We start from the raw sequence: 23738 nt of genomic DNA on the forward strand, positions 1-23738 counted from the left end.
TAATATTTAGTATGTATAAAAGAATAAGGTGGATTGATAAATAGAGGGGCAGGGATAGAGCATGGCCCTAGAGCAGCGGTTCTCAACCTGTGGGTCGCCTAAATAATAAATATGTATTTTCCGATGGCTTTAGGCGACCCCTTGTGTTTTGGTTGTTCGACCCCCGCCGGGGTTGTGACCCACAGGTGGAGAAACCGCTACCCTAGAGCCTTTATTGGAGTTTTTCAGGAAAGGATTGGGTAAAGCCAGTAGTTACACCAGTAGGCTTTGGATGAGATCGCCTGAATAATTTCAGCAGTCTCTGAGCTGTTAGGGTGGTTCCTAGTTGTCCAGCACCTAGCTCTAGTTTGACTAGAGGAATTGGCTTGGTGGTTGAGAGTGCGATAAAATAGGAATGTGGGCTCTGAACTGGATGATTTGTATATAGAAGCAACACTTTCAAGGGAGAGTCTTGGTATCTCTAGAAATTAACCCTGAGAAGGGCAATCTCCCCAGAATTAAGGCCCCAAATGTTCGAGTATCAGGGATAGTAAGAAAATAATGGTCAACACATACTCCTATAAAAGTTTGAACCCACTGATTCAAGCCATCATTTTGCAGAAGTATACCTTGGAAATTTTAGGCTTTTAAGCCAGCCAGATATAAATCTTGACTCTTATCTCAATAATTCTGTGACTGTTTGAGTTATTGAATTGCTACATTTTTTATTTGAAAATAGTAATGTTAATTCACTTTATAGCAGGGGTCGGGAACTTATGGCTCGCGAGCCAGATGAGGCTCTTTTGATGGCTGCATCTGGCTCGCAGACAAATCTTTAATAAAAAAAACGTTAAAAATATAAAACATTCTCATGTATTACAATCCATTCATTTCCTACTGCTCATGTTCATGGTTGCGAGGGGCTGGAGCCAATCACAGCTGTCCTGCAGGACAACACCAAATTTTTATTGGATAATGCATAACATACACGGGTCGTTGTATGGCTCTCATGGACGGAATTACATTTTAAAATATGTGGCGTTCATGGTTCTCTCAGCCAAAAAGGTTCCCGACCCCTGCTTTATAGGGTTGATATAAAAATAAATCACAGAATACATGTAAAGCACTTTGAATAGTTCCAGGTACATAGCAAATCTTTAAAATAAGTGTTGGAAATTTTGAGTAAGTTTTCTGTAGCCAATGAAAATTTCTTAATTGTTCACTGTATCTTTAGCTAATTCATTAAGGACAGGATTGTTCCCAAAGCTTCTATTTTGGTGATGGAGGGAAGGTAAAAAAAAAAAAAAAAATACAGAAACCTATCTGAAGGTAGGCATTTTCTTGTTTCCCAAAGCTTCTATCTTGGTGATGGAGGGAAGGTAAAAAAAACCCAGAAACCTGTCTGAAGGTAGGCATTTTCTTGTTTCCCATTCCCCACCCCTCAGCTGTTAGTGGTGATGAAGTACATAGACAGATAGATATAGGAAGTGTAATTATAGGGACTTTCTTTCATTACAGTGATCAGCTCTTGATTTCTGAGCTATTTAAAATAGAAACTTTTAGTTTTACTAGTCATATATAAAATGAAAAGACTGTTCTGTTGTAAGAAAGAAATAATTATGGATGAATAGTTACAAATTACTCTGTAGATCAGGCGTCCCCAAACTACAGCCCCTGAGGCCATATATCCGGCCCCCCACCGCACTTCCGGAAGGGGCACCTCTTTCATTGGTCAGTGAGAGGAACACTGTATGTGGCGGCCCTCCAACAGTCTGAGGGACAGTGAACTGGCCCCCTGTGTAAAAAGTTTGGGGACCCCTGCTATAGATGTTCGTATTTCATGAGTACATCAGTAATCAAGAGCTGAAGCCTCAAGAAGTCTCTTTTGTGGATACCATTCTGCTAATTTATTAACCCTTTTAATTTTACTCAGTGTTCAGCATGCTTCATAATCTTTCCACAGTGACACCTAGATTCTTACTCCTTTTGATCTGTAGAAGAAATACACTATTTAGGCTGGAAGGTCATGAAAAGTAATAAATTAGTAAAACCTATGTTTATTACTTTTGACATTGGTGGTTTAACTGCTACAGTAAATCATGCACATATGGCAGGAACAGTAAACCTTATTTAAGTTCTATATGATTCTGTGGTATGAGCATTCAAAGTGAGTATTACTTTCTTCATCTTAGTTCTCATTGCTTCTCTTTCATAGCCTGATAACAAATGTATGAATAAATATACATGGATTACTTAGAAAGTGTGTTGCTAATATCCAAATATTTTCTAAATATCTTTTAGTCATTGGTCTCTAATTTAATTCTCTTGTGTTCAAAGAACATAATCTATAAGATTTCAAAAGTTTAAAATTAACTGACCTTTTTTGATGGCTCCGGCATATGATCTCTCTCTTTTTTTTTAATGTTTCTGTATATGCCTGAAGAGGATTCTATAAATAGCAGTTAGATCAAGGTGATTGATAATATTGTTCAGCTCTCTTATGACTTTTTTTGTAGCCCTAGCTGTCCAAGGAGTTACTGAGACTATTCTGATTGTTTATTTGTTCTTTTCTACCTTTAGATCTCTCAGTTTTTGCTTCATATTTTTTGAAGCTAATTTTTGATTCATAAAGGATTGTTAATGTCTTCCGACGAATCTCTGGTAATAGTCTCAAAGTCTTATTATTTCTGGTATTGGTATGGTTTAATAAAAGTTATTGTTTGCATGAACTGTGTGTTTCCATTCTTATATATTCAGCTTATCTGTGTGTTATATTTAAAGTGCATCTTTTTTGTAGACATTTTGCATCTTGGATTCATTCTAACAAGCCTCTGCCTCTTATTAGAGTGTGTAGTGTATATATGTATAATGTTATTTTTTATATAGTTGGGTTTACATTTTTCTGTTATCTTTTTTTTTCTTCTTTGGCGTTATTTTTTAGTACTGTATTTGATTTTAATTTTCCTTTTTTTGAGGGTGGAGGTTTCCTCAATGACTGTATGCAGCCTTAGCAACAGTGTTGTTTTTTAATACCTCCTGTTGCTTTTGTTGTTGTATAAATTACATCCACATCCATTTAGAGTTATAAGTTTTTCTGTAATTGGTCATCTCCTTTTTGTAGGAATTAAAAGAATATCTTTTTTACATTTACCTACATGCTTATAGTTTCTAGTTCTCTTAATTTTTTGCTGTGATTTAATGTTTTCATCTGTTGTCATTTCTCTTTTATCATGAAGACTTCCTTTAGCATGTTTTCATGCAATGTCTGCTAGAAATGAATTCTTTTAGTGTTTGTTTATCTGAACATGTTAGTTTTGTCTTTTATGGAGAGTTTTTATGTTGGGTACAGAATTTAGGTTGAGTTTTCTTTTTACTCTCAGCTCTTTTTTAAAGATGTTTCATTGTCGCCTGACCAGGCTGTGGCACAGTGAATAGAGTGTCAGACCGGTTTGCAGAGGACCCTAGGTTTGAAACCCCGAGGTTGCCAGCTTGAATGTGGGCTCATCTGGCTTGAGCATGGTCTAACTCTAATCTGCTTGAGTGTGGAGTCGCTGGCTTGAGTGTGGGGTCATAGATGTGACCCCAAGGTCGCTGTCTTGAGCAAGGGTCACTCACTCTGCTGTAGCCCCTGGGTCAAGGCACATAGGAAAAAGCAATCAATGAACAACTAAGAACAACTAAGGGGCCACAACAAAGACTTGATGCTTCTCATCTCTCTCCCTTCCTCTCTGTCTCTGTCAAAAAAAGAAGAAAAAAAGTTCCATTGCCTTCTAGTGTCCATTGTTTCTGATGAGAAATCGTTATTCATGTGTTTACAGATGGTTATACTCTGCTGTTAAAGTTAAACAGAGCTGGTCATTGGTTAAAGGTGGTAAAAATAGATTTTACTCAGTAAGCATTGCAGTAGGGGATAGAGCTGAGCTCAATTCTGATTTGCACAGAGGTGACTAGGAGGATGAAGGACTAGGTGGGGGGAGGTCTGGATGAGGGCTTGGGCAGAGTCAGGGAAGTAAAAAGTTACTCCACAAGTGAATAAGAGGGTTGGTCAGTGTCACTGTGATTGGGCCTTCTGTGTCTGCTAAATGACATTCATCAAAGTTAGGCTCCTACCCTACACTGTAGACCAGGAGACAGAAGCCCTTTCCTTCCTCGTGATTGATTACATTTCAAAGGAATGGTTTTTCGGGTCCTTGAAAAAGACTTTTCTGAGATGTAGGAGATACATATACATCTCAGAGAGATACAGGAAGGATTTACAATTGTAAGCTTTTAAAGTAAATGCTCTAATAAAATCAAGTCAGGGGCCTATGAACAGGTGTTGTTGGCTGGAACAAATGCTAACTTCTTTTGGCAACCTTGAGCTTTAGGATGCTGCCTTCAGCTGCTAGAAGCCATGCTAAAGTTTCATCAAGTCTCTGGATGGAGTCATTTGTGCCAGGAGTTTTTTCTCATCACTTTCATCTTTGGTTTTAAGCATTTGATAGTGATGTGCCCAAATGTGATTTTCTTTGTATTTCAACTGCTTGGTATTTACTGAGGTTTCTTGGGAGTGTAAATTAGTTTTTTACTACTAATGGTTGAAAATACTACAGCCATTATTCAAAATTTTTTTTCTGGTTTGTTTTTGCTTCCCCTCTTTCTGGGACTTAACATATTACTGAGGCTAATTAGATCATTTCTATTGATCCATCTTTAAATTCACTGACTTTTATGTCTTCTCCAACCATCAGGTTAATTCTTTATTTCTGATTTTGTAATTTTCAGTTCTGGGATTTTTTTTTGGATTCATTTTTATAGATCCTATTACTCAGCTGAGATTTGCATCTCTTTATTAAGTTCATGAACATATTCATAATAGTTCATGTAAAATCCTTGTCTGTTAGTTCATCCTGGGGGTCTGTTTCTATTGGCTGTTTTCTCTTTTGACTAAGGGGTAACATTTTCCTATTTGTAGTTTTGTAATGGATTTTGTTTGGGGATAGAACATTATAGAGACTCTAAACTCTTACCTTCCTCTGAGGAGTGTTAATATAATCTTGGGTAGCCTCAAAGTCCAAACTGTTTGCTTCTGATATAAGCAACAGCTGAAATCTCGGCTGAGTTCTTTCAGACTTTGAAGTACTTACTGGTTCTCAGCAGGCCTCTCTACCTTCTCTTCCACTTATGTAATTTAGGAGCCAATCAAGAATTTGGGCAGTGTTCATGCTCATATATTGATGTTTCCCCCTTCTGTTGCTCCCTTCTTTACAGGATTTCCCCATTCTTTTTCCAACACCCTTCTCATTCCATTGTCTGATTCAGCTGGTCAGAAAAACTGCAGTTTTCTGCTTAAGGTCTAATGACTCTGCCTGGCTTAGACTGTGGGGGGGTCCTTGGAGTATAAAGCCACATAAATGCAACTCGCATCCAATACATTGCCCCTCTTACAAAGGTTGACTTCAGTTTTTGTCTGTTTTTGGTCTCCACTCTTGGTTCAGTTGATTTTATTATGTTCAGAGGCTGTTGTTTTTATCCAAAGGAAGTTTTGCCTGATTGAGGTTATATTGTTTTGTTTATTCTTTTGCTAATTGCATGTTTTCGTTATTGAGGATTTATAGTATATTTCAGAATTTGGTAGGGTTACTCTGTTCTTTGTCAGTTTTCTTGGTCATTCTTGTTTATTTTGGTACCTTATTTTTGCAATAATTTTGTTTGGGTTAAAATTTGAAAAATTTTGAGATTGCATCAAATATGTAACTGACAGAATTGATGTCACTATGGTGTTGTCTTTGTAGGGAGATGTATGTGTTTTTCTTTGCTAAGTTTACTTTTGTTCTTTGGTAATAATGAAAATGTTACTTTATACAGTTTTGATACATTTATAGTTATATTACTTCTAGGTGCTTTGTATATTTTGTTATAAATTATTTTTTTAAAATATTTTTTATGTAACAAGCAAAATTTTTACTAACCAGAAGCAAATTTATTTCTCAATAAACCTTGCAATTTTGTGAGAAAGATTGTAATAGTCGATATAACTGAGTCTTAAAAATCCTCTGAGGTAGAAATTGGAAAGTGTCTGAGTTAGAGTTGGGATTTAGGTCTGTCTGCTTCTAGATTGATTGCGTGTTTTTAACAATTACTGTTTATTATTCTCTCTTTATTTCAAAGCTGGAATAAAGCACAACTTAAGCTCTTTGTGCTTTCTTTTAGATTCTGGTTCTGTGTCAATCTCAGAGTTACTGGAGTGAAATGTTCAGTCTAGTCTCATAAAAGCAGAATAGCTTCTCAATTTATTCTTTAATCATTTTTTTAAAAATTATTTTCCAGGAAAGAAGAGTATGTTGTATACTCTTCCTTCTGAGGTTTAAATTCAGATTCATAAGACTCTGGAATTGAGTTGATTTTATTGTGATTTAAACTACATGGTGCTATATGGTTCCAGTATCTATTTGATAACTTTTAAATAAAAGAACTATTTATTTTATGTTGGGTTTTTTTTTCAGTCAGTACACCTTTGGAAAAAAGAAAAGGTCTAAATTATCTTCCAGTTTTCTCGCTTTTTCTGACTTTTGCTTTTTGGAAAGTGAAAGATGGATGTCTGCAGCCTAAAAAGCTAGAGAATCTGTAAAATTCCTCAAGGAACTGGAAGGTGTCTGAAAATAAATGCATTTAAAAAGTTCTTCACCCTTACAGTTACAATAGCCCCAAAGTATGGCATGAGGTGTTTCTGCATCCCAGTGGCTATGGCAGAGGTCCTATCCCATGAAACCCAGCAGTCCGTGTGGTGGAGGTGCTGCCAGCCACAGGAAGACGGCACTTCTCACCATTGCCCTTTGAAATCTGATTGAGTTAGCTCATTCATTAGCAGGATGTGCATCTAGAACTTAATCACTTGTTTGATTTTATTTTCTGCAGTTGTTTTGAAATATTTTTTCCTCTTGAAATACTGATGACTTTGTAGTATGTATGAAATGAAATTGAGTTGCAGTAATTACCATTTTTAACTCTTAAATTTTTAAAAGTAAAACTTGGGACCTGAGAGGACCTGGAATGGTGAAAAGTTCATTTTCAGACTGTCTTTTAAACTCCTTTTCTTCCCTTCCTCTATACGTGAGATGTCGTGGCTGGGGAACAGGGAGAACTGACTCGAATGCCCAGGAATGTGGGAGAAAATTTTGAGTTCTTTTTGGTCTGTGCCTTTCAAGTGTATTGATTTAAAAAAAACAAAACTAGATATAGCACATTTTTTATATTCATACTGTCTCTTAAGAATTTGGTGCTTGCCTGACCTGTGATGGCGCAGTGGATCAAATGTTGACCTGGAACACTGAGGTCGCTGGTTCGAAACCCCAGATTTGCCTGGTCAAGGCACATATGGGAGTTGATGCTTCCTGCTCCTCCCTCTGCCCTTCTCTCTTTCTCCCCCCATCTCTCTAAAAGGAATAAATTTTTAAAAAAAGAATTTGTTGCTTTCACATATCTTTAGTCTTCATAGAAATTTCTCAAAACTTTTCAAAAGGTGGTATGCTACATTAGAATGGTTTCAAAATCTACTTCCTTGTCCTTTGTAGTGATAAAAGAGCAATAATTTCTAAAACTGAATATATTAGTATCTCAAACAAATAACTTGAAAATCTTAACTGTGGATGTCTGTTTTGATTGGAATTTTTTTCTATATTAAAAATAAGTTTATGTTGAGATGAGTTTTTTTTAACTGGATTATAAAATGAAGCACAGTAAGGCTAATGGCATAAGTATTAGATCTTTTGTTGTGAGTAGAGGAAATTGGAAAGGGCATTATAGGTGTGATTTCATTAAGCTAGAGAACATTGGTATTCACATTTTAAAAACATAATCATAATTTATCTGGAGTCACATGTTTCATTTTATTGGCTTCCTTCATATAGAAAATATAGAAACCAGCACTAAATGCCTGTGAAAAAGTGAAGCAATGTATATTTTCTGGGTGAAGGAAGTATTCTGTACATTTTTCATGTTTTACATCATGGTATTTTGAATAACCATGCTTCCATGTTCACATCAATTTTTTGTTTTTCAATTTATGCACAGCACTTGCTCTGAAATTTGGGGACTGAGTACACCAAATACGATAGATCAGTGGGATACAACAGGCCTTTACAGCTTCTCTGAACAAACCAGGTGAATATTCTGCCCTCTGTCGAATCCCAGCAATCTTGTGGGAGGGGGGTTGTTTTGGAAGACCTTTAGTGGGTTGCTTAGTATAATTTTGCCTAGGATGTTACCTTAATGTAAAATAATAAGGCATGGCATTTAAAATACCTGCTTGCCAGTATTAGAAGTATATTAAATGTTTCAGTTGAAGTTTTGATCAGTGAAATTCTAATTTTGAACCTTTAAATTATTGCATCCCCTAAAAGAATAGGAACTTTGGTAAATATATTCTCATTAGTTTGAGATCTGTTGTTGGCCTAATTTTAAAATAGATATATAACCAGGTTTTGCTAAATTTCTTGCTGTCATCTAAATCTCATCTGTATACTAATAAACACACAGTTGATAACACAATTATCATGAGGCTAACTTGTTCTTTTATGGTTTTTTTTCATCACCTTATTCTCTTTTTGAGCATATTGGCATTTGTCCATTTCATTTCATCATATTCATTGCCATCTGCATTTATGTGTGAGCTATGGAAATACACCTCAGCACTCAACACAGTCACAGCTGGGTAACTAGTTACACTAGTTTGAGTAAGTTTTATGTCATTGTTGGTATTTACCATTCTTCACTGCAGTTCCTTTTTTTGATAATTCAATCACCTACAGAATGACTACCCTTAAAAGAATCCCTAAAGAGTTTGATTTACAAAAGATAAAAGTTGACAAAGTTTTTTAAGTGTAAATATATGATACTCTTAAAAAGTCTATTTTTTCCCAAATGGTTAGCCATTCACTGACACTTGAGTCATTCGTGTAGCATGTTTTTGAGTAACATCTGCCAGAGCTGCTGTTTACTTTTATGTCAGATCCATTAAATAGTACATTTTTCTTCTTTGTACTCACTAAAACTAACTGTCTGTCATTCCTTTCTTTATGCTTTTATTGTACTAGTTTAGTGCAGTTGATTGTTCTGTTTTTTAAGGCTCCCATCTTTCTTTTCCCCTTGCTTCCCAATAGGTCTCTTGATGGTCGTCTTCAGGTATCTCACCGGAAAGGACTGCCACACGTTATATATTGCCGATTATGGCGCTGGCCTGATCTTCACAGCCACCATGAACTCAAAGCAATTGAAAACTGCGAATATGCTTTTAATCTTAAAAAGGATGAAGTATGTGTAAACCCATATCACTACCAGAGAGTTGAGACCCCAGGTAGGAAAATTACATTTTTTTTTTTAATTAAATGCTTGAACTTAAGTATATTAGGCACTCTTATACCTAATTCATCCAGGAAAATTTTGGTGTTAAATTCTAATAAATTCAGTATATTATTTGGTGATCATTAACGATATTTTTTATTTTAAAAATATTTTATGGAAAGTATATTTTATCGGGAAAGATCATTTCTTGGGATAACATGCTGTTTCAGATCAAAGAACATTTGTAGGAAATGGTAACTCCCCAAATTTAGTCTGCTTAGAAATAAAACTGTTTACCTGTCTGCTGCATTAACTGTTTGTAGTCATTTTGCTCTCTGAGTGGTTTTTTTAAGTATTTTTAATTACATCATTCCTATCTCAGCAGTTTAATAAAATTCATAGGAAGACTTTATGTTTACTTAGCTGTGTACTCAAAAACTTTTTAAGACTACAGCTGTATTTTTAGAAAATACCCTAAATTTGATTTTAAAAGTCTTTTTGCAACCTTTTCAATGAGGATTTTTTAACTTGATGGTAGTATAATGTTACCAGGATCACCTTATACCCAATAGTACAAGATAAATTGGGTTTTGGAAATTTAAATTGTGAGCCATATAGTAAGTTAAAAATCAATATCAAATTTGTCTATTTCTTAATAACTTGTATAATACTAAATAGGTGGGCCCTGAATATAGAAAATCAAGCACGCTACTTTCTTTATTTTTGTGAAAACTTTATTTTTTTGTATTTTTCTGAAGTGAAAAGCAGGGAGGCAGAGAGACAGATTCCTGCAAGCACCTGACCGGGATCCACCCGGCATGCCCACTAGGGGGCGATGCTCTGCCCCTTTGGGCCATTGCTCTGTTGTAACCAGAGCCATTCTAGCGCCTGAGGTGGAGGCCATGGAGCCATGCTCAGTGCCCAGGCCAACTTTGCTCCACTGGATCCTTGGCTGTGGGAGGGGAAGAGAGAGAGAGAGAGAGAGAGAAAGAGGAAGGAGAGAGAGAGGGAGAGAGAAAGAAGAGGGGGAAGGGTGGAAAAGTAGATGGGCGCTTTTCCTGTGTGCCCTGGCCAGAAATAGAACCCAGGACATCCACACACCGGGCTGACACTCTTACTGCTGAGCCAGTTTTCACCCCGACCAGGGTGAAAACTTTTATTAGAGGTCTTGGCCCTTGCTCCTTGCCATTAATGTGGGTTTTTTCACTTTCTAGTTTTGCCTCCTGTGTTAGTGCCACGGCACACTGAAATCCTCACAGAACTGCCGCCTCTGGATGACTACACCCACTCCATTCCAGAAAACACTAATTTCCCAGCCGGAATCGAGCCACAGAGTAATTACATCCCAGGTATTTTTGCCTTCTGAATCTCCTAAAAATTGGGATAGGTACACATTTTGTTTATAGACATTTAAGAATTAGTAAACTGCGGTTTGCTATTTTTAAAAATGCTTTTGGATTTTAAATAGAAAAATACCTGTTGCGTGATTATTTTGTGAAATGTGTAAACTTAGTAACTTAAATATTTTGTCTGGAGAAAAGTTTTACTTTATATTTCATTTTCTTTTGCAGTGGCTTTAATCAAAGTACTCTGAGAAGCAGAAAAGAAAAGATCTTAGTAAGTTTGTCTTAGTTGTTGAAGCTAAGAGAGATGTAGAATGTAAGCAAAATGAATGACACAGGAAAAAACTGGTCCTGAAACAAATGTAATTACAGATTGACCGAATAATTACGTTCATGGATAATGTTTAAGAGAAATGTAACATTTCTATAGGAGATAAAGTATTTTAGTTCTAGAGGCATAGCAGTGCTTATGCTGTACTGAAAATCAGAAATTCTTTATTTTAGTCCTTTTTCATCTGGGCCTCAGTAACTCCTGCTCTAACTATTGATCATGTGGTTCAGGGACATATTCCATGATACAGCAGCTACCTACCCTTTTAATTTTCACTGTTTTTTAGGAGAACAACTAATATTTTCTGTTTCCCCTTTTTGATGTGTTTTTCTTTTAAGCAGAAACTAGAGGATTAAGCTCCTCATTGGATATTTTAGTGTTAATCCTTTTGTCCTTTTGTAATATTCTTCTATCCTGCTCTTACTTTCACACAACTAAAATTATATAAGGAACTTAGAGTTTCAAGTATATAAAAAATTTTTTTTAATGTGTTTCAATGCCTTTTCATTGAAGGCAAAATTTTAAAATGAAGATTTTTCAAAATAGCTAATTTCTAAAGTGAGAAGATGTCTTCTGATGGTTTCAACGTGCATTTATTTGATTACTATTTAAGATTGCTTTATGAGTTGCTAGGAAACAAACTCTTTGAGAAGTGAGGAAGTAGTGCGTAGAGTGGAATGCAGAATGAGGGTGAGGATGGGAGGGAACAGGCTGAGACAGGTCATTTCCTAGGGAGAGCGTTTGTCTGGAAGTAGAATTTGGTGTGTGATGTGAGGAGGGGGTGGCATTTGAAGTCTTTGAAGTGGAACTGATTTAGCAATACTGGAAACTGAGGTGGAAGAAAGCATACAGTCTTCAGCGACCCAGTAATTATTTGGAAGGATGTCAATCAGAATGCTCAGTGGTTTCCACCTGTGGAGATGTTTGGACTTGGTTTTCCTTTATTTGTTTAGATTTGGATATTTTACAAAGTGGAAAATCAAAAGTGGTTTGTACCTATTTGCTTTTCTGGACAATGGGGTTTACCCAACTCTGACTGATAGTAAAACCTAAGGGTTCATTTTTTATTTCACTTCAAAAGAAATTTTAATATTTTCTCCAAAATGCTAATAGCTTTATTATTTTATAGGTAAATAATAATGAAGAAAAGTAAATAAGATAAAGTATTTAAAAGTACTTCTTCCTGCTTAGACCTCTGAGACATGGGCAGTTACACTGGCAAAGCTTAGCTTTGTTTAATTTTATCAGCTTTAAACTTTGAAATAGCTCATGATATACTTTACAGTCTGTGTTGTTTGAACATATGAAGGTATTTTATTCTTAAATTTTTAGTATTAAAACTTTTGGGGTACTGACACTTAAGTGAAAAGTTTGATATTAAGTTAAAATTTGTAGTTAGCTTATTGAAGGGAGATTGTAAAGGGTTAATGAAGAAAACCTTTAACGTATATCTTCTCTCTTGTCTCTTCTTGGTATGTGTCTGCATTATTTGAAATACTTAAAACTGTCCAGCAATGTAAATATTAAACTATTTATAGTCATTTAAACTTACCTTTCGTTTTTGAAATTATAATTGATAAAATTGTATAAATGTTTTTATTTTATGTAAAGCTCATTCAGGTATTCAGATGTCTCCTGAATAAATATTTTGTTCATAAATCATGTTGGAAATGACACATTAGAATCTTAATTCCTTTCAGGGAGCGTTTTGCCTCAGTTTTATGAGGTAGTCTGTATTTGAATTTAATTTTCTGCTGTAATACTCAAGCACTTACTGGTTAGAGATCCCAGGAACAAATACACTTTTTGGGTAGAAGTCAAGCTGAGACAAGTCCTGAACTATATTACCATATTTTGCCTTCTAAAACTTGGTGAAGCTGTAAGCCTGTTTTACTCTGTAATCTGAAGTCATGTATGTGAGTGGGGAGCGGGTCCTTTAACCATGGTGGCCATTAGTTAAGGAAACACAAACAGAAAGCACTGTAGGTACTAATGTCTTTGAAGCACACTGATCCAGAACTGAGGCATCCTTGAAGTTCTGTTTTTGGCTTTTGTTTCAGAAAATATATATACATATGAGAATGAGCCAGATATATCTAAGTAATGGCTAAGAAAATATGCCCAGAGAGCTCGATTGTATTTCAAGTAAGCTTTAAGGATTTACCTACAAGATTTGCAACAGAACCTGAATCCTAAGTTTTTAGTATCCAATAATGCTTTTATAACGATGTTATATAACATTTATATTTGTTATTTGGAGCAATGGTTATCTTTGGTAGCTGGGAGAAAAGGTGTGGTTAAATTGTAACTATGTTTGATTTGCTCTAAACTTCTGTAGAAACACCGCCTCCTGGATATATCAGTGAAGATGGAGAAACAAGTGATCAGCAGTTGAACCAAAGTATGGATACAGGTAAAAAATGTCCTTCAAATCCCTCTAATTAGATAAACCATTTTGCCTTGTTTGAAACTCACACGAGTTATTCATAGCTCTTAAACTTAGAGAAGTTGGGACACATCCAAAAAAAATCTTTTCTTTTGATTTAATTAATTTTGAGCTATCAAAGTGCCCTGTTCATGAATAATTAACATATGCTGCTCAGGAAAATGGTAGAATTTTTTTTGTTAAAGTAAGTGCAAATTTGAGAATACTCAGATACTTTTCCATTTAAGTATTCATTGCTTCTGTTGAAAGTTTTTAGTTATTCTGTGAATAAAGATCTTGGTGATGAAAGACCATAATTAGTCCAATAACAGAATTTGAGGGATTTTGAGGTAAGGGATGGTGCTCAGTTTTTTAGTGCTCCTTTAACAAAAGAATGAGTTCTCAGTTACAGTAGATTGTTTACAAAAATATCTTGTACCTGAACTAATTCAATTAATTTCTAATATTTAGCTATCGACTCCATATACAATGAACGAAAACTTTCAGCATATAATAAATATTACACACATCAAAGCTTAAAAACATTTGTTATATAATAATGTATAACCCCACCAGAACTAATCAATTCCCAGTGAATTAGCTGTGATATCACTGTAATTGTCTGATTTGATCCATTCCCTACCTATCAGTATGTTAAGGGTTGGAACCTTAATATTACAACCTAACAAATTATATCATCACTATTCTACAGTTTATAGTAAAACATTCTGCAGTTATGATATTCTCAGTTTTTTTAAATGAATTAACATTGGCAGTGATGGGAGGGTTGGAGGTAGGCAGGCTTTTACGATAATTCTGTTTTTTTTTTTTTAATCGTTTCATTTAGACTTCCAGCTAAGGAAGCTTCTACTATAGCTAATCATACTTATAGCTTCAGAATAGTAGATAACCTAGAAAGATAGATAATTTAATGATTATTGGAAATAATATGTTTCTATATCTTAAGGCAGATGTCTTACTACAAATGGTATTTGGCTTTCTCAATTTATCTAACACACCTGTATATCGAAGAATTATATCCCTGAATCAAATAGGATGGACATCTGCTACTATATGTTTAAAAGTGGGTGCTGTGAAAAGATGCTTAGCTTCATGAGCTATCAGGGAAATGCAAATGCAAACGAATTCCATGCCACTTTACACCTGCTGGAATGTTTATAATCAAAAAAGGAGGACAATAACAAGTGTTAATGAAGATACGGAGAAATTGGAGTCTTCATATGCTGCTTGTGGGAGTATAAAATGGTTCAATGGCTTTGTGAAAATTTGCTGTTCCTCAAAAATTAAAATACAGAATAACAGTATAACCCAGCAATTTCACTCCTGGATGCTATATATTCAAGAATATTGAACACTAAATTTGTACACATGCACACTAAACTTGTATACAAATATACCTGTAAATGTGGAAACAATGCAATTTTCCATCAAATGATAAATTAAGTGAGGTATATCTATGAATTAGAAGAGTATTCAACCATATAAAGGAATGAAGTACTGATCCATGATAAGTCATGGATGAACCTTTAAAGCATTATGTTTAGTGAGAGAAGCCAGACACGAAAGGCCACAAGGATTCCAATTAGTGCACAAATGCCTATTTTATGATATAGCTGAAATGTGGCAAGAGCAGTAAGATGAATGAATATACAGTAGTCCTCCCGTATATGCAGGGGGTATGTTGCATGACCCCCAGTGGATGCCAAAGACCATGGAGGGCATAGAACCTTACATGTGCCTACGATAAAATTTAATTTATAAATTAGGCACAGTAAGAGATTAACAACAATAACTAATTATAAAATAGAAATAACAGCATGCTGTAATAAAAGTGATGTGAATGTGGTCTCTCTTCAAAGTATCTTACTGTACTCACCTTTTCACTTAAAGGAAGCACTTGCTTGCATATCTTTGGTATATCTGAATTGCCAGCATCACTATTCTTGTGTTTAGGGTAATTTTTATTTTTATTTTTTTTATATATTTTTAAAGAATTTACTTACTGATTTGAGAGAGAGAGTGAAAGGGGGAGAGGAGCAGGAAGCATCACTTGGTACGTAGTCGCTTCTCTTAATTGGGCCTTAATTGGGCAAGCCTGGGTTTTTGAACCTGTGACCTCAACATTTCAGGTCTATGCTTTATTCACTGCGCTACCACAGATCAGGCTAAATAGGATATTTTTTACTTCTCATAACAGAAAGGAAGTTCCAGACTTGAGTAGCAGCATGTATATATGAATGACTAATAGGTTAATTATCATTAAGTGCATTTGTTTTTTTAAAATGTTTCTAAAAACATCTGTTAACTAATAAATTGTTACCTTAATTTAACTTTTTAAATTTTTATTTCTGATTACGATGAACCTTTTTATAATCTATAATTCTTTTTATTGCCTCTGATTAAACCCATTAGTCTAAATTAATGAACAGTAACTACCATTCATTTCTAGTAAGTATTTAATAGAGGAGTAAACAGCTAAAAATAAAAATTGGGCAGTCTTCTCCATGTCTAATAGTGGCTTTGTTTATTTTATAACAGCTTCAGGAAACAGCAGTAGTTTTAAGTTCATTGTTCTAAATATATTTTGACCTTTCTTAGTTGTACCTGTTGTGACTTGCCAACAGATTTTTCAAAATGAGGAACAAAAAAAGAACATAAGAACTTAATTTTATGTCGAACTACTGGACCTGATAAATGAATTCAGCAAAGTAGCAGGTTATAAAATTAATACTCAGAAATTAGAGGCATTTTTATACACCAACAATGAACAGTCAGAAAGAGAAATTAAGGAAAAAATCCCTTTCACTATTACAACCAAAAAAATAAAGTTACCTAGGAGTACATTTAACCAAGGAGACTAAAGACTTGTACTCGGAAAATTATAAAACATTGATAAAAGAAATCAGGGAAGATACAAATAAGTGGAAGCATATACCGTGCTCTTGGTTAGGAAGAATAATCATTAAAATGTCTATATTACCCAAAGCAATTTATAAATTCAATGCAATACCAATTAAAATACCAATGACATACTTTAAAGATATAGATCACATATTCCAAAAATTTATACTGAACCAAAAGAGAACACGGATAGCCTCAGCAATCTTAAAAAAGAAGAATAAAGGGGGAAGTATCACACTTCCTGATATCAAGCTATATTACAAGGCCATAGTACTCAAAACAGCCTGGTACTGGCATAAGAACAGGCACATAGATCAATGGAACAGAACAGAGAATCCAGAAATAAACCCACAGCTCTATGGACAACTGATATTTGACAAAGGAGGTAAGAAAATACAATGGAGTAAAGACAGCCTTTTTAATAAATGGTGTTGGGAAAATTGGACAGCCACCTGCAAAAAAATGAAACTAGACCACCAACTTACACCATTCACAAAAATAAACTCAAAATGGATAAAAGACTTTATTTTTTTCTATTTTTTTAATCTTTTATTTTTATTGAATCTAGAGAGAGGAAGAGGGGGAAGGGGGAGACAGAAGCATCAATCTGTTTCTGTATGTGCCCCGGCCAAGGACCGAACCAGCCACCTCTGCATTGCAGGACAATGCTCCAGCCAAGCGAGCCATCCAGCCAGGGCTCAAAATGGATAAAAGACTTAAATGTAAGCCGTGAAACCATAAGCATCTTAGAAGAAAACATAGGCAGTAAGCTCTCTGACATCTCTCGCAGTGATATATTTGCTGATTTATCTCCATGGGCAAGTGAAATAAAAGATAAACAAATGGGACTATTTCAAACTAAAAAGCTTTTGCACAACCAAAGACAATAAGAATAGAATAAAAAGACAAACTACACAATGGGAGAACATATTTGACAGTATGTCTGATAAGGGGTTAATAACCAAAATTTATAAAGAACTTGTAAATCTCAATACCAGAAAGACAAACAATCCAATCAAAAAATGGATGAAAGAAATGAATAGACACTTCTCCCAAGAGGACATACAGATGGCCAATAGGCATATGAAAAAATGCTCAACATCACTAATCATTAGAGAAATGCAAATTAAAACCACAATGAGATATCACCTCACACCAGTCAGAATGGCGCTCAACAACAAAACAACACAGAATAAGTGCTGGCGAGGATGTGGAGAAAAGGGAACCCTCCTGCACTGCTGGGGGGAATGCAGACTGGTGCATCCTCTGTGGAAAACAGTATGGAGATTCCTCAAAAAATTGAAAATCGAACTGCCTTTTGACCCAGCCATCCCACTTTTAGTAATATACCCCAAGAATACCATAGAATGGTTCCAGAAGGAGAAATGCACCCCCATGTTTGTGGCAGCATTGTTCACAATAGCGAAGATCTGGAAGCAGCCCAAGTGTCCGTCAGAGGACGAGTGGATTAAAAAGCTTTGGTATATGTATACTATGGAATACTACTCAGCCATAAGAAGTGATGACATCGGATCATTTACAATAACATGGATGGACCTTGATAACATACGGAGTGAAATAAGTAAACCAGAAAAAACTAAGAACTATGTGAACCCCTACATAGATGGGACATAAAAATGAGACTCAGAGACATGGGCAAGAATGTGATGGTGGGGGTGTGGGGAGGGGGTGAGGAAGGAGAGAGAGGGAGTAGGGGGAGGGGAGGGGCAGAAAGAAAACTAGATAGAAGGTGACGGAAGACAATTTGACTTTGGATGAGGGGTATGCAGCATAATCAGATGTCAAAATAATCTGGAGATGTTTTCTCGGAACATATGTACCCTGATTTATCAATGTCACTGCATTAAAATTAATAAAAATAAGATTAAAAAAAGAACTTAATTTTGTTATGGAAGACTGTTCTGTCTTCTGAACATTAACTATCACCTTTTCTCTATTTTGATTCACCCGTTTTATCTTGGGGTTACCATTTCACTTGTGTTTTCAGGTATTTTATATATGGTTATAAAAGTGTGGACAGGAGAGGCACACGAGGGCGTCTGACCTGTCTTACTAGGTCTTGCTCTTTTTAGATAACTTTCCCAAAAGGTATAGAGAATAATGATCAGGGGGAAAATAAGATTATTTAGCAAAATTACAACAAATATATTTTAAAATTTACTGGCATGGAATTGAGTGGCCTTTTTTCTTCTTCTGTGTCTGTTGTTATATTTTCTTTTTCTTATTTTGTGTATCTATGCCCCTCTCCCATATTTTCTTGATTAGATTTAGTCTGTTTACCTAACACTGGAAGACGTGAGTAATTTTCTAAGGAAATATAACTTACCAGACTGACTCCAGAAAAATAGAGCTATCTTAAGGCAACTTTCATAGAAGAAGTAGAGAAATGTCTTAGAGTAAACACTAAAAAATTTTTAACTGCAGTTTCACATAGGAATTCTACCAAACTATTAAGGAATATATGACTAAAATGCTATTTAAACTGTTATAAAGGATAGAAAAGGCCTACAGTTTCTACATTGTTTTTTAGAAGTAGCATAACATTGCACTTGCAGTGTAAATCTCAGACCACTATTGCTTGAGAGGATTGATGCAGAAATCCTAAATAAGCGATGTTCTGTCTCAGTGTCAAAGCCAGCATAAGTATAATGGGAAAGTGCCAGAAGTATCCCCTTAAAGTTAAGAGTAAGACAAGACTGCCTGACCAGGTGGCGGCGCAGTGGATAGAGCGTCGGACTGGGATGCGGAAGGACCCAGGTTCGAGACCCCGAGGTCGCCAGCTTGAGCGTGGGCTCATCTGGCATGAGCAAAGAGCTCACCAGCTTGGACCCAAGGTCTCTGGCTCCAGCAGGGCGTTACTTGGTCTGCTGAAGGCCCACGGTCAAGGCACATGTGAGAAAGCAATCAATGAATAAGAAGTCACAACGCGCAAAGAGAAACTGATGATTGATGCTTCTCATCTCTCTCTGTCCCTATCTCTGCCTCTGTAAAAAAAAAAAAAAAAAAAGAGTAAGACAAGACTATCCACTGTCACCATTGTTTAATCAAAATGTGACACACCCCCAAAATGATTGATAAATTACATCATATAAAAGTTTTAAGTACTACTTAGTCAGAATTAGGATGAAGAGTCATAAGATAGATAACCCAAATATTTGCAACTCATACCATGGAAGGACTAAGATCCCTGATACAGTACATAAAGAGCCTGCTGTAGATCAGTGAGAAAAATAGTTAACACCACAATAGAAAAATAAAGAGAAGAACAGTATTCACAGAAAGGAGGCACTACACTATAACAAATATAAAACTACTCAGTGTCGTAAGAGCAGCACAGATTAAAACTAGACTTGTTAAGACCATGTTCTCACCTATTAACTGTAACACATGAGCATCCTCTCACCATTTACTGTTACTGGGAATGCAAACCAGTACAAGCTCAATAGATGAGAATTTTGACAAAATCCATCAAAATTACAGAACCACAGTCCTTTGACTTGGAACTTTCTCATTTAAGAGTGTATCCCATCAGAGATTATTGAAAGTATGCAAAATATGCAAATTAGTCATTGTAATTCTTGGTCCTCTTTTTTTCTTTTTTCTTTTCTTTTCCAAGTGAGAGGAGGGGAGATAGAGAGACAGGCACACACATATGCCCTGACCAGGATTCATCTGGGGCTGATGCTTGCACCTGAGCTATTTTTAGCTCCTGAGGTGGAAGGCTCCACAGAGCCCTCCTCAGAGCCCAGGGCCCATGCACTCAAACCAGTTGAGTCATGGCTGCGGGAGGAGAAGAGAGAGAAGGGGAAGGGGGAGGGGTGGAAAAGCAGATGGTTGCTCCTCCTATGTGCCCTGACCGGGAATCAAACCCGCGAAATCTACACACTGGGCCAGCGCTCTATCACTGAGCCAACTAGCCAGGGCCACAATTCTTGGTTCTTAAAGCAAAAGATGGAAAATAGCCCAGTATCCATATGGAATCATAATATACCATAATGTAATGCTGTACAGCAAATATATATAGATAAGTAATCATTAAGGAAACAACATCTCTGATAAGTAATATAAAAACAAAGTTTAGAACTATGTTACTATTTGCATATAAAAAGGGGGGCACAGAACGGAATATATTTGCTTGTATGGTTCATAGAATAGTTCCAGAAAGATACACTGAACACCTTTGGGAATGGGAACTCTGGCTAGAGCCAGGGCTCATTTATGCTCTTCTTTACCTTTTATATACTGAAGCCTCCAAAATGACTTATGTAAGGCAACTGTATATTTTTAATTCTTTGGATATAAATTATCTGTTTTATTTGTGATACTTACAACCAGTTTTATTGTTTGGTCAGAAATTCTGGCAATACTTCTACATCTATTTTTTAATTGATTTTAATTTCAGGATCACCTGCAGAACTATCTCCTACTACTCTTTCCCCTGTTAATCATAGTTTGGGTAAGTTGCAAATACTTTTTTCCCACTATTTTTATACTGTATCACTTAAGTGTACTCTCTAGTCATCACTCCTCACAAAAACTGGGGGATATTTTACCACTTCATATTCATTTTGAAATATCCCCTCTTTTTTGTGAGCAGTATATATGAGAGGGAAAACTCAGTAAATAACCACGTAATTGTTCAAATTAGTGCTTTTTAAAAATTGTATTGGTAATGTGCCTTAATATTACTAAAACTCTTCTACTGGTATGTAATCTAAGAAATTAATAATCTAAAAAAAGAAAAAGAAACTAATCTGCTTTTTCATAGAAACATTCTTTATTCATGTTAAATTTTATGACCTATTATCACTAGATTTTTGTGGGTATTGTTTTATTATATACTTTGTAATAGCAGTTATTAATGTAATATAACAAATGTGCATGTGGTTTGGAAGGCTTGTGTACATGTGAGAGCTAATGTGTGTGCACGTGTGTGCGTGTGTAAATATTTTGTTTATTTTTGGTCTTTATTTTACCTTGCTATTTTACAATTACTCTTCAGTTGACACATTGGAATTCTACAAAATGGTCAGTTTTTTAAAATGATATTTCATGTAATGGATTATAATAAAAGTTATAGAAGTTAAATACATGTGATCCTGGTTTTCCCATGAAATATGTAGATTCTTTTGATTCTATATTCTGTTTTCACTTGCACACTCTTTGTAGTTTGTTACTTTTTGTTTCTTGTCTGAGGAGGGTTATATTTTTGTAACTAGGGTAACCCCTGATCTTAAAATAGACAAAGATAAAAAATACGTCATTTTGTATCTTATTATTATGACAAATTTTCTTCTTGTGGCCAGTGACTAATCCTTGCCCCAGCTTGTATTCTACTTCATTTTACCAAAAATTCTTTTTTCTTTCTTTCTTCCTCTCGCTCCCCTCCCTCCCTCCCTCCCTCCCTCCCTCCCTTCCTTCCTTCCTTCCTTCCTTCCTTCCTTCCTTCCTTCCTTCCTTCCTTCTTTCCCCCTCCCTCCCTTTCTCTCTCCCTCCCTCCCTTCTTCCCTTCCCTTCCTTTCCCTTCCCTTCATCTTTCTTCCTTTTTCTCTTTCTCTTCTTTCTCTCCTCCCTCCCTCCCTCCGTCCCTCCCTCCCTCCCTCCCTCCCTCCCTCCCTCCTCTCCTCCCTCCTTCCCTCCCCTCCTCCCTCCTTCCCTCCCTCATGCACTCCAACTTGGATCCACCTGGCAATTCTATCTGCAGTTGAAACTCAAGTACTGAGCTACTTTTAGTGCCTGAGGCTGACATGCTTGGACCTTCTGAGCCATCCTCAGTGCCCTGGGCCAAGGCCCAGACCAATTAAGCCACTGGCTATGGGCAGGAGAGAGGGAGAGAAGGGAGAGGGGAAAGCAGATTGTTGCTTCTCCTGTGTGCCCTGAGAATCAAACCCAGAACATCCATATGCTGGGCCGATGCTCTATCCACTGAGCAACCAGCCAAAGCAAAAATTAGCTTTATTAATGCAAATTGATTTACTTTATCCGTGGTGTTTTTCTTTTTGAACAGGAACTAATGTAAAACTATTTGGAGAACAAATGACCACTCAAAAAATCTTAAAAAAAAAAAAAAAGGTTTGAGGATTGGATGACTTAATAAGGTGGGGGAAATTGAAAAGTTGAAAATCTGGTATGATGTATGGAAACTAGAGTTTATAATGTATAGATACTAGGTCTAGTTCCTGAGCTGTTGCCAGGATAGTTTGGCATAGAGCGTGTATAGATGATAATCAAGCTATTCTTGGTTGAATCATTCACACATTTCTTGCTCTTTTGTGTTTGGTTGTCCCCCCTCCTCCCAGATTTGCAACCAGTTACTTACTCAGAGCCTGCGTTTTGGTGTTCAATAGCCTATTATGAATTAAACCAGAGGGTTGGAGAGACCTTCCATGCATCACAGCCCTCACTCACTGTAGATGGTTTCACAGACCCATCAAATTCAGAGAGGTTCTGCTTAGGTTTACTCTCCAATGTCAACCGAAATGCTACGGTAGAAATGACAAGAAGACATATAGGTATGGTTTTCTTTTTTTCCTTGTGTGAAAAACCAATGCCATATACTCATAATGTGAACATGTGTGGTTTACCACATAGAGAGATTGTGTGCAGAAAAGGCTGCCTTCTCTCTGTCAGTGTACGTGCACAGCTTCATGGCTTTGAATAGATCCTGTGATCCTTTCATGTGCAGACTCTTCTCTTCAACTTCTCTTTCTTTGGCACCCTTGTTACTGGGAGGTCCTTCAATAAATAGATGTTGACATAACTCCTTCGCTGAGTCTCTAACAGCCATAAAATTTTCATCTTCAGATTTTAGGTTTATAATTTTAACAAATGATCAATTATTTTCAGTTTGTTTACATCTCCTATTTTGTTACCCCCTTCAGTGAGTTCATATATTAAATCTTATAATCAATCTGAAACAAGATACATAAAACAAAAACTACCATTCAGTGAAGTTCAAGAAATAATTTAGTGGATCTCAAAATGTAGTGGTCCCAACAGCCTTTCAGCAAGCTTGTGAGGTTAAAACTTTTATAATGGTACTGGGACACTCTTTGCTTTTCCACTTGGCATTATTTCATGTATACAGTGAAGTATTCAGAGGCTAGACAGCACAAAACTTCTGAGAGATTAACCATAGACTAGTGAGAGTCCAGCTCACTTTGTCAAGTTAGATATTAAAGAGATTTGCAAGAAAAAACGTTGCTATTCTTCTTCCCTCTTTGGAAAAGTTATTTTTCATAAACGTAATTTGTGCTAATATGTAGTGGGTTTATATGATTTTTAAGTTTTTTGAATCTCATTTTTATTATATAGTATGGTAAGTTTCCAATGATGTAATTCATATAAACAAAATCTTTGGGTTCTTCTCAGTATTTTTTTGACTGAGATAAAAATG

General features: G+C 35.9%; 1 protein-coding gene across 4 annotated transcripts in view; it reads left to right on the top strand.

Annotated features, from left to right (window-relative positions):
* The window catches only part of SMAD2 (SMAD family member 2), an 84366-nt gene that overhangs the window by 46454 nt on the left and 14174 nt on the right, over nucleotides 1-23738 (top strand). For all 4 annotated transcript variants that reach the window (XM_066353404.1, XM_066353402.1, XM_066353405.1 and 1 more), the window contains 6 exons: nucleotides 8032-8121; nucleotides 9120-9313; nucleotides 10515-10649; nucleotides 13313-13387; nucleotides 20745-20798; nucleotides 22642-22854. In XM_066353404.1, coding sequence (XP_066209501.1) covers nucleotides 8032-8121; nucleotides 9120-9313; nucleotides 10515-10649; nucleotides 13313-13387; nucleotides 20745-20798; nucleotides 22642-22854 — 761 coding nt within the window. The remainder of the gene's footprint in view (nucleotides 1-8031; nucleotides 8122-9119; nucleotides 9314-10514; nucleotides 10650-13312; nucleotides 13388-20744; nucleotides 20799-22641; nucleotides 22855-23738) is intronic.

Source organism: Saccopteryx leptura, chromosome 11, assembly GCF_036850995.1.
Source record: "Saccopteryx leptura isolate mSacLep1 chromosome 11, mSacLep1_pri_phased_curated, whole genome shotgun sequence".
Taxonomy (NCBI): domain Eukaryota; kingdom Metazoa; phylum Chordata; class Mammalia; order Chiroptera; family Emballonuridae; genus Saccopteryx; species Saccopteryx leptura.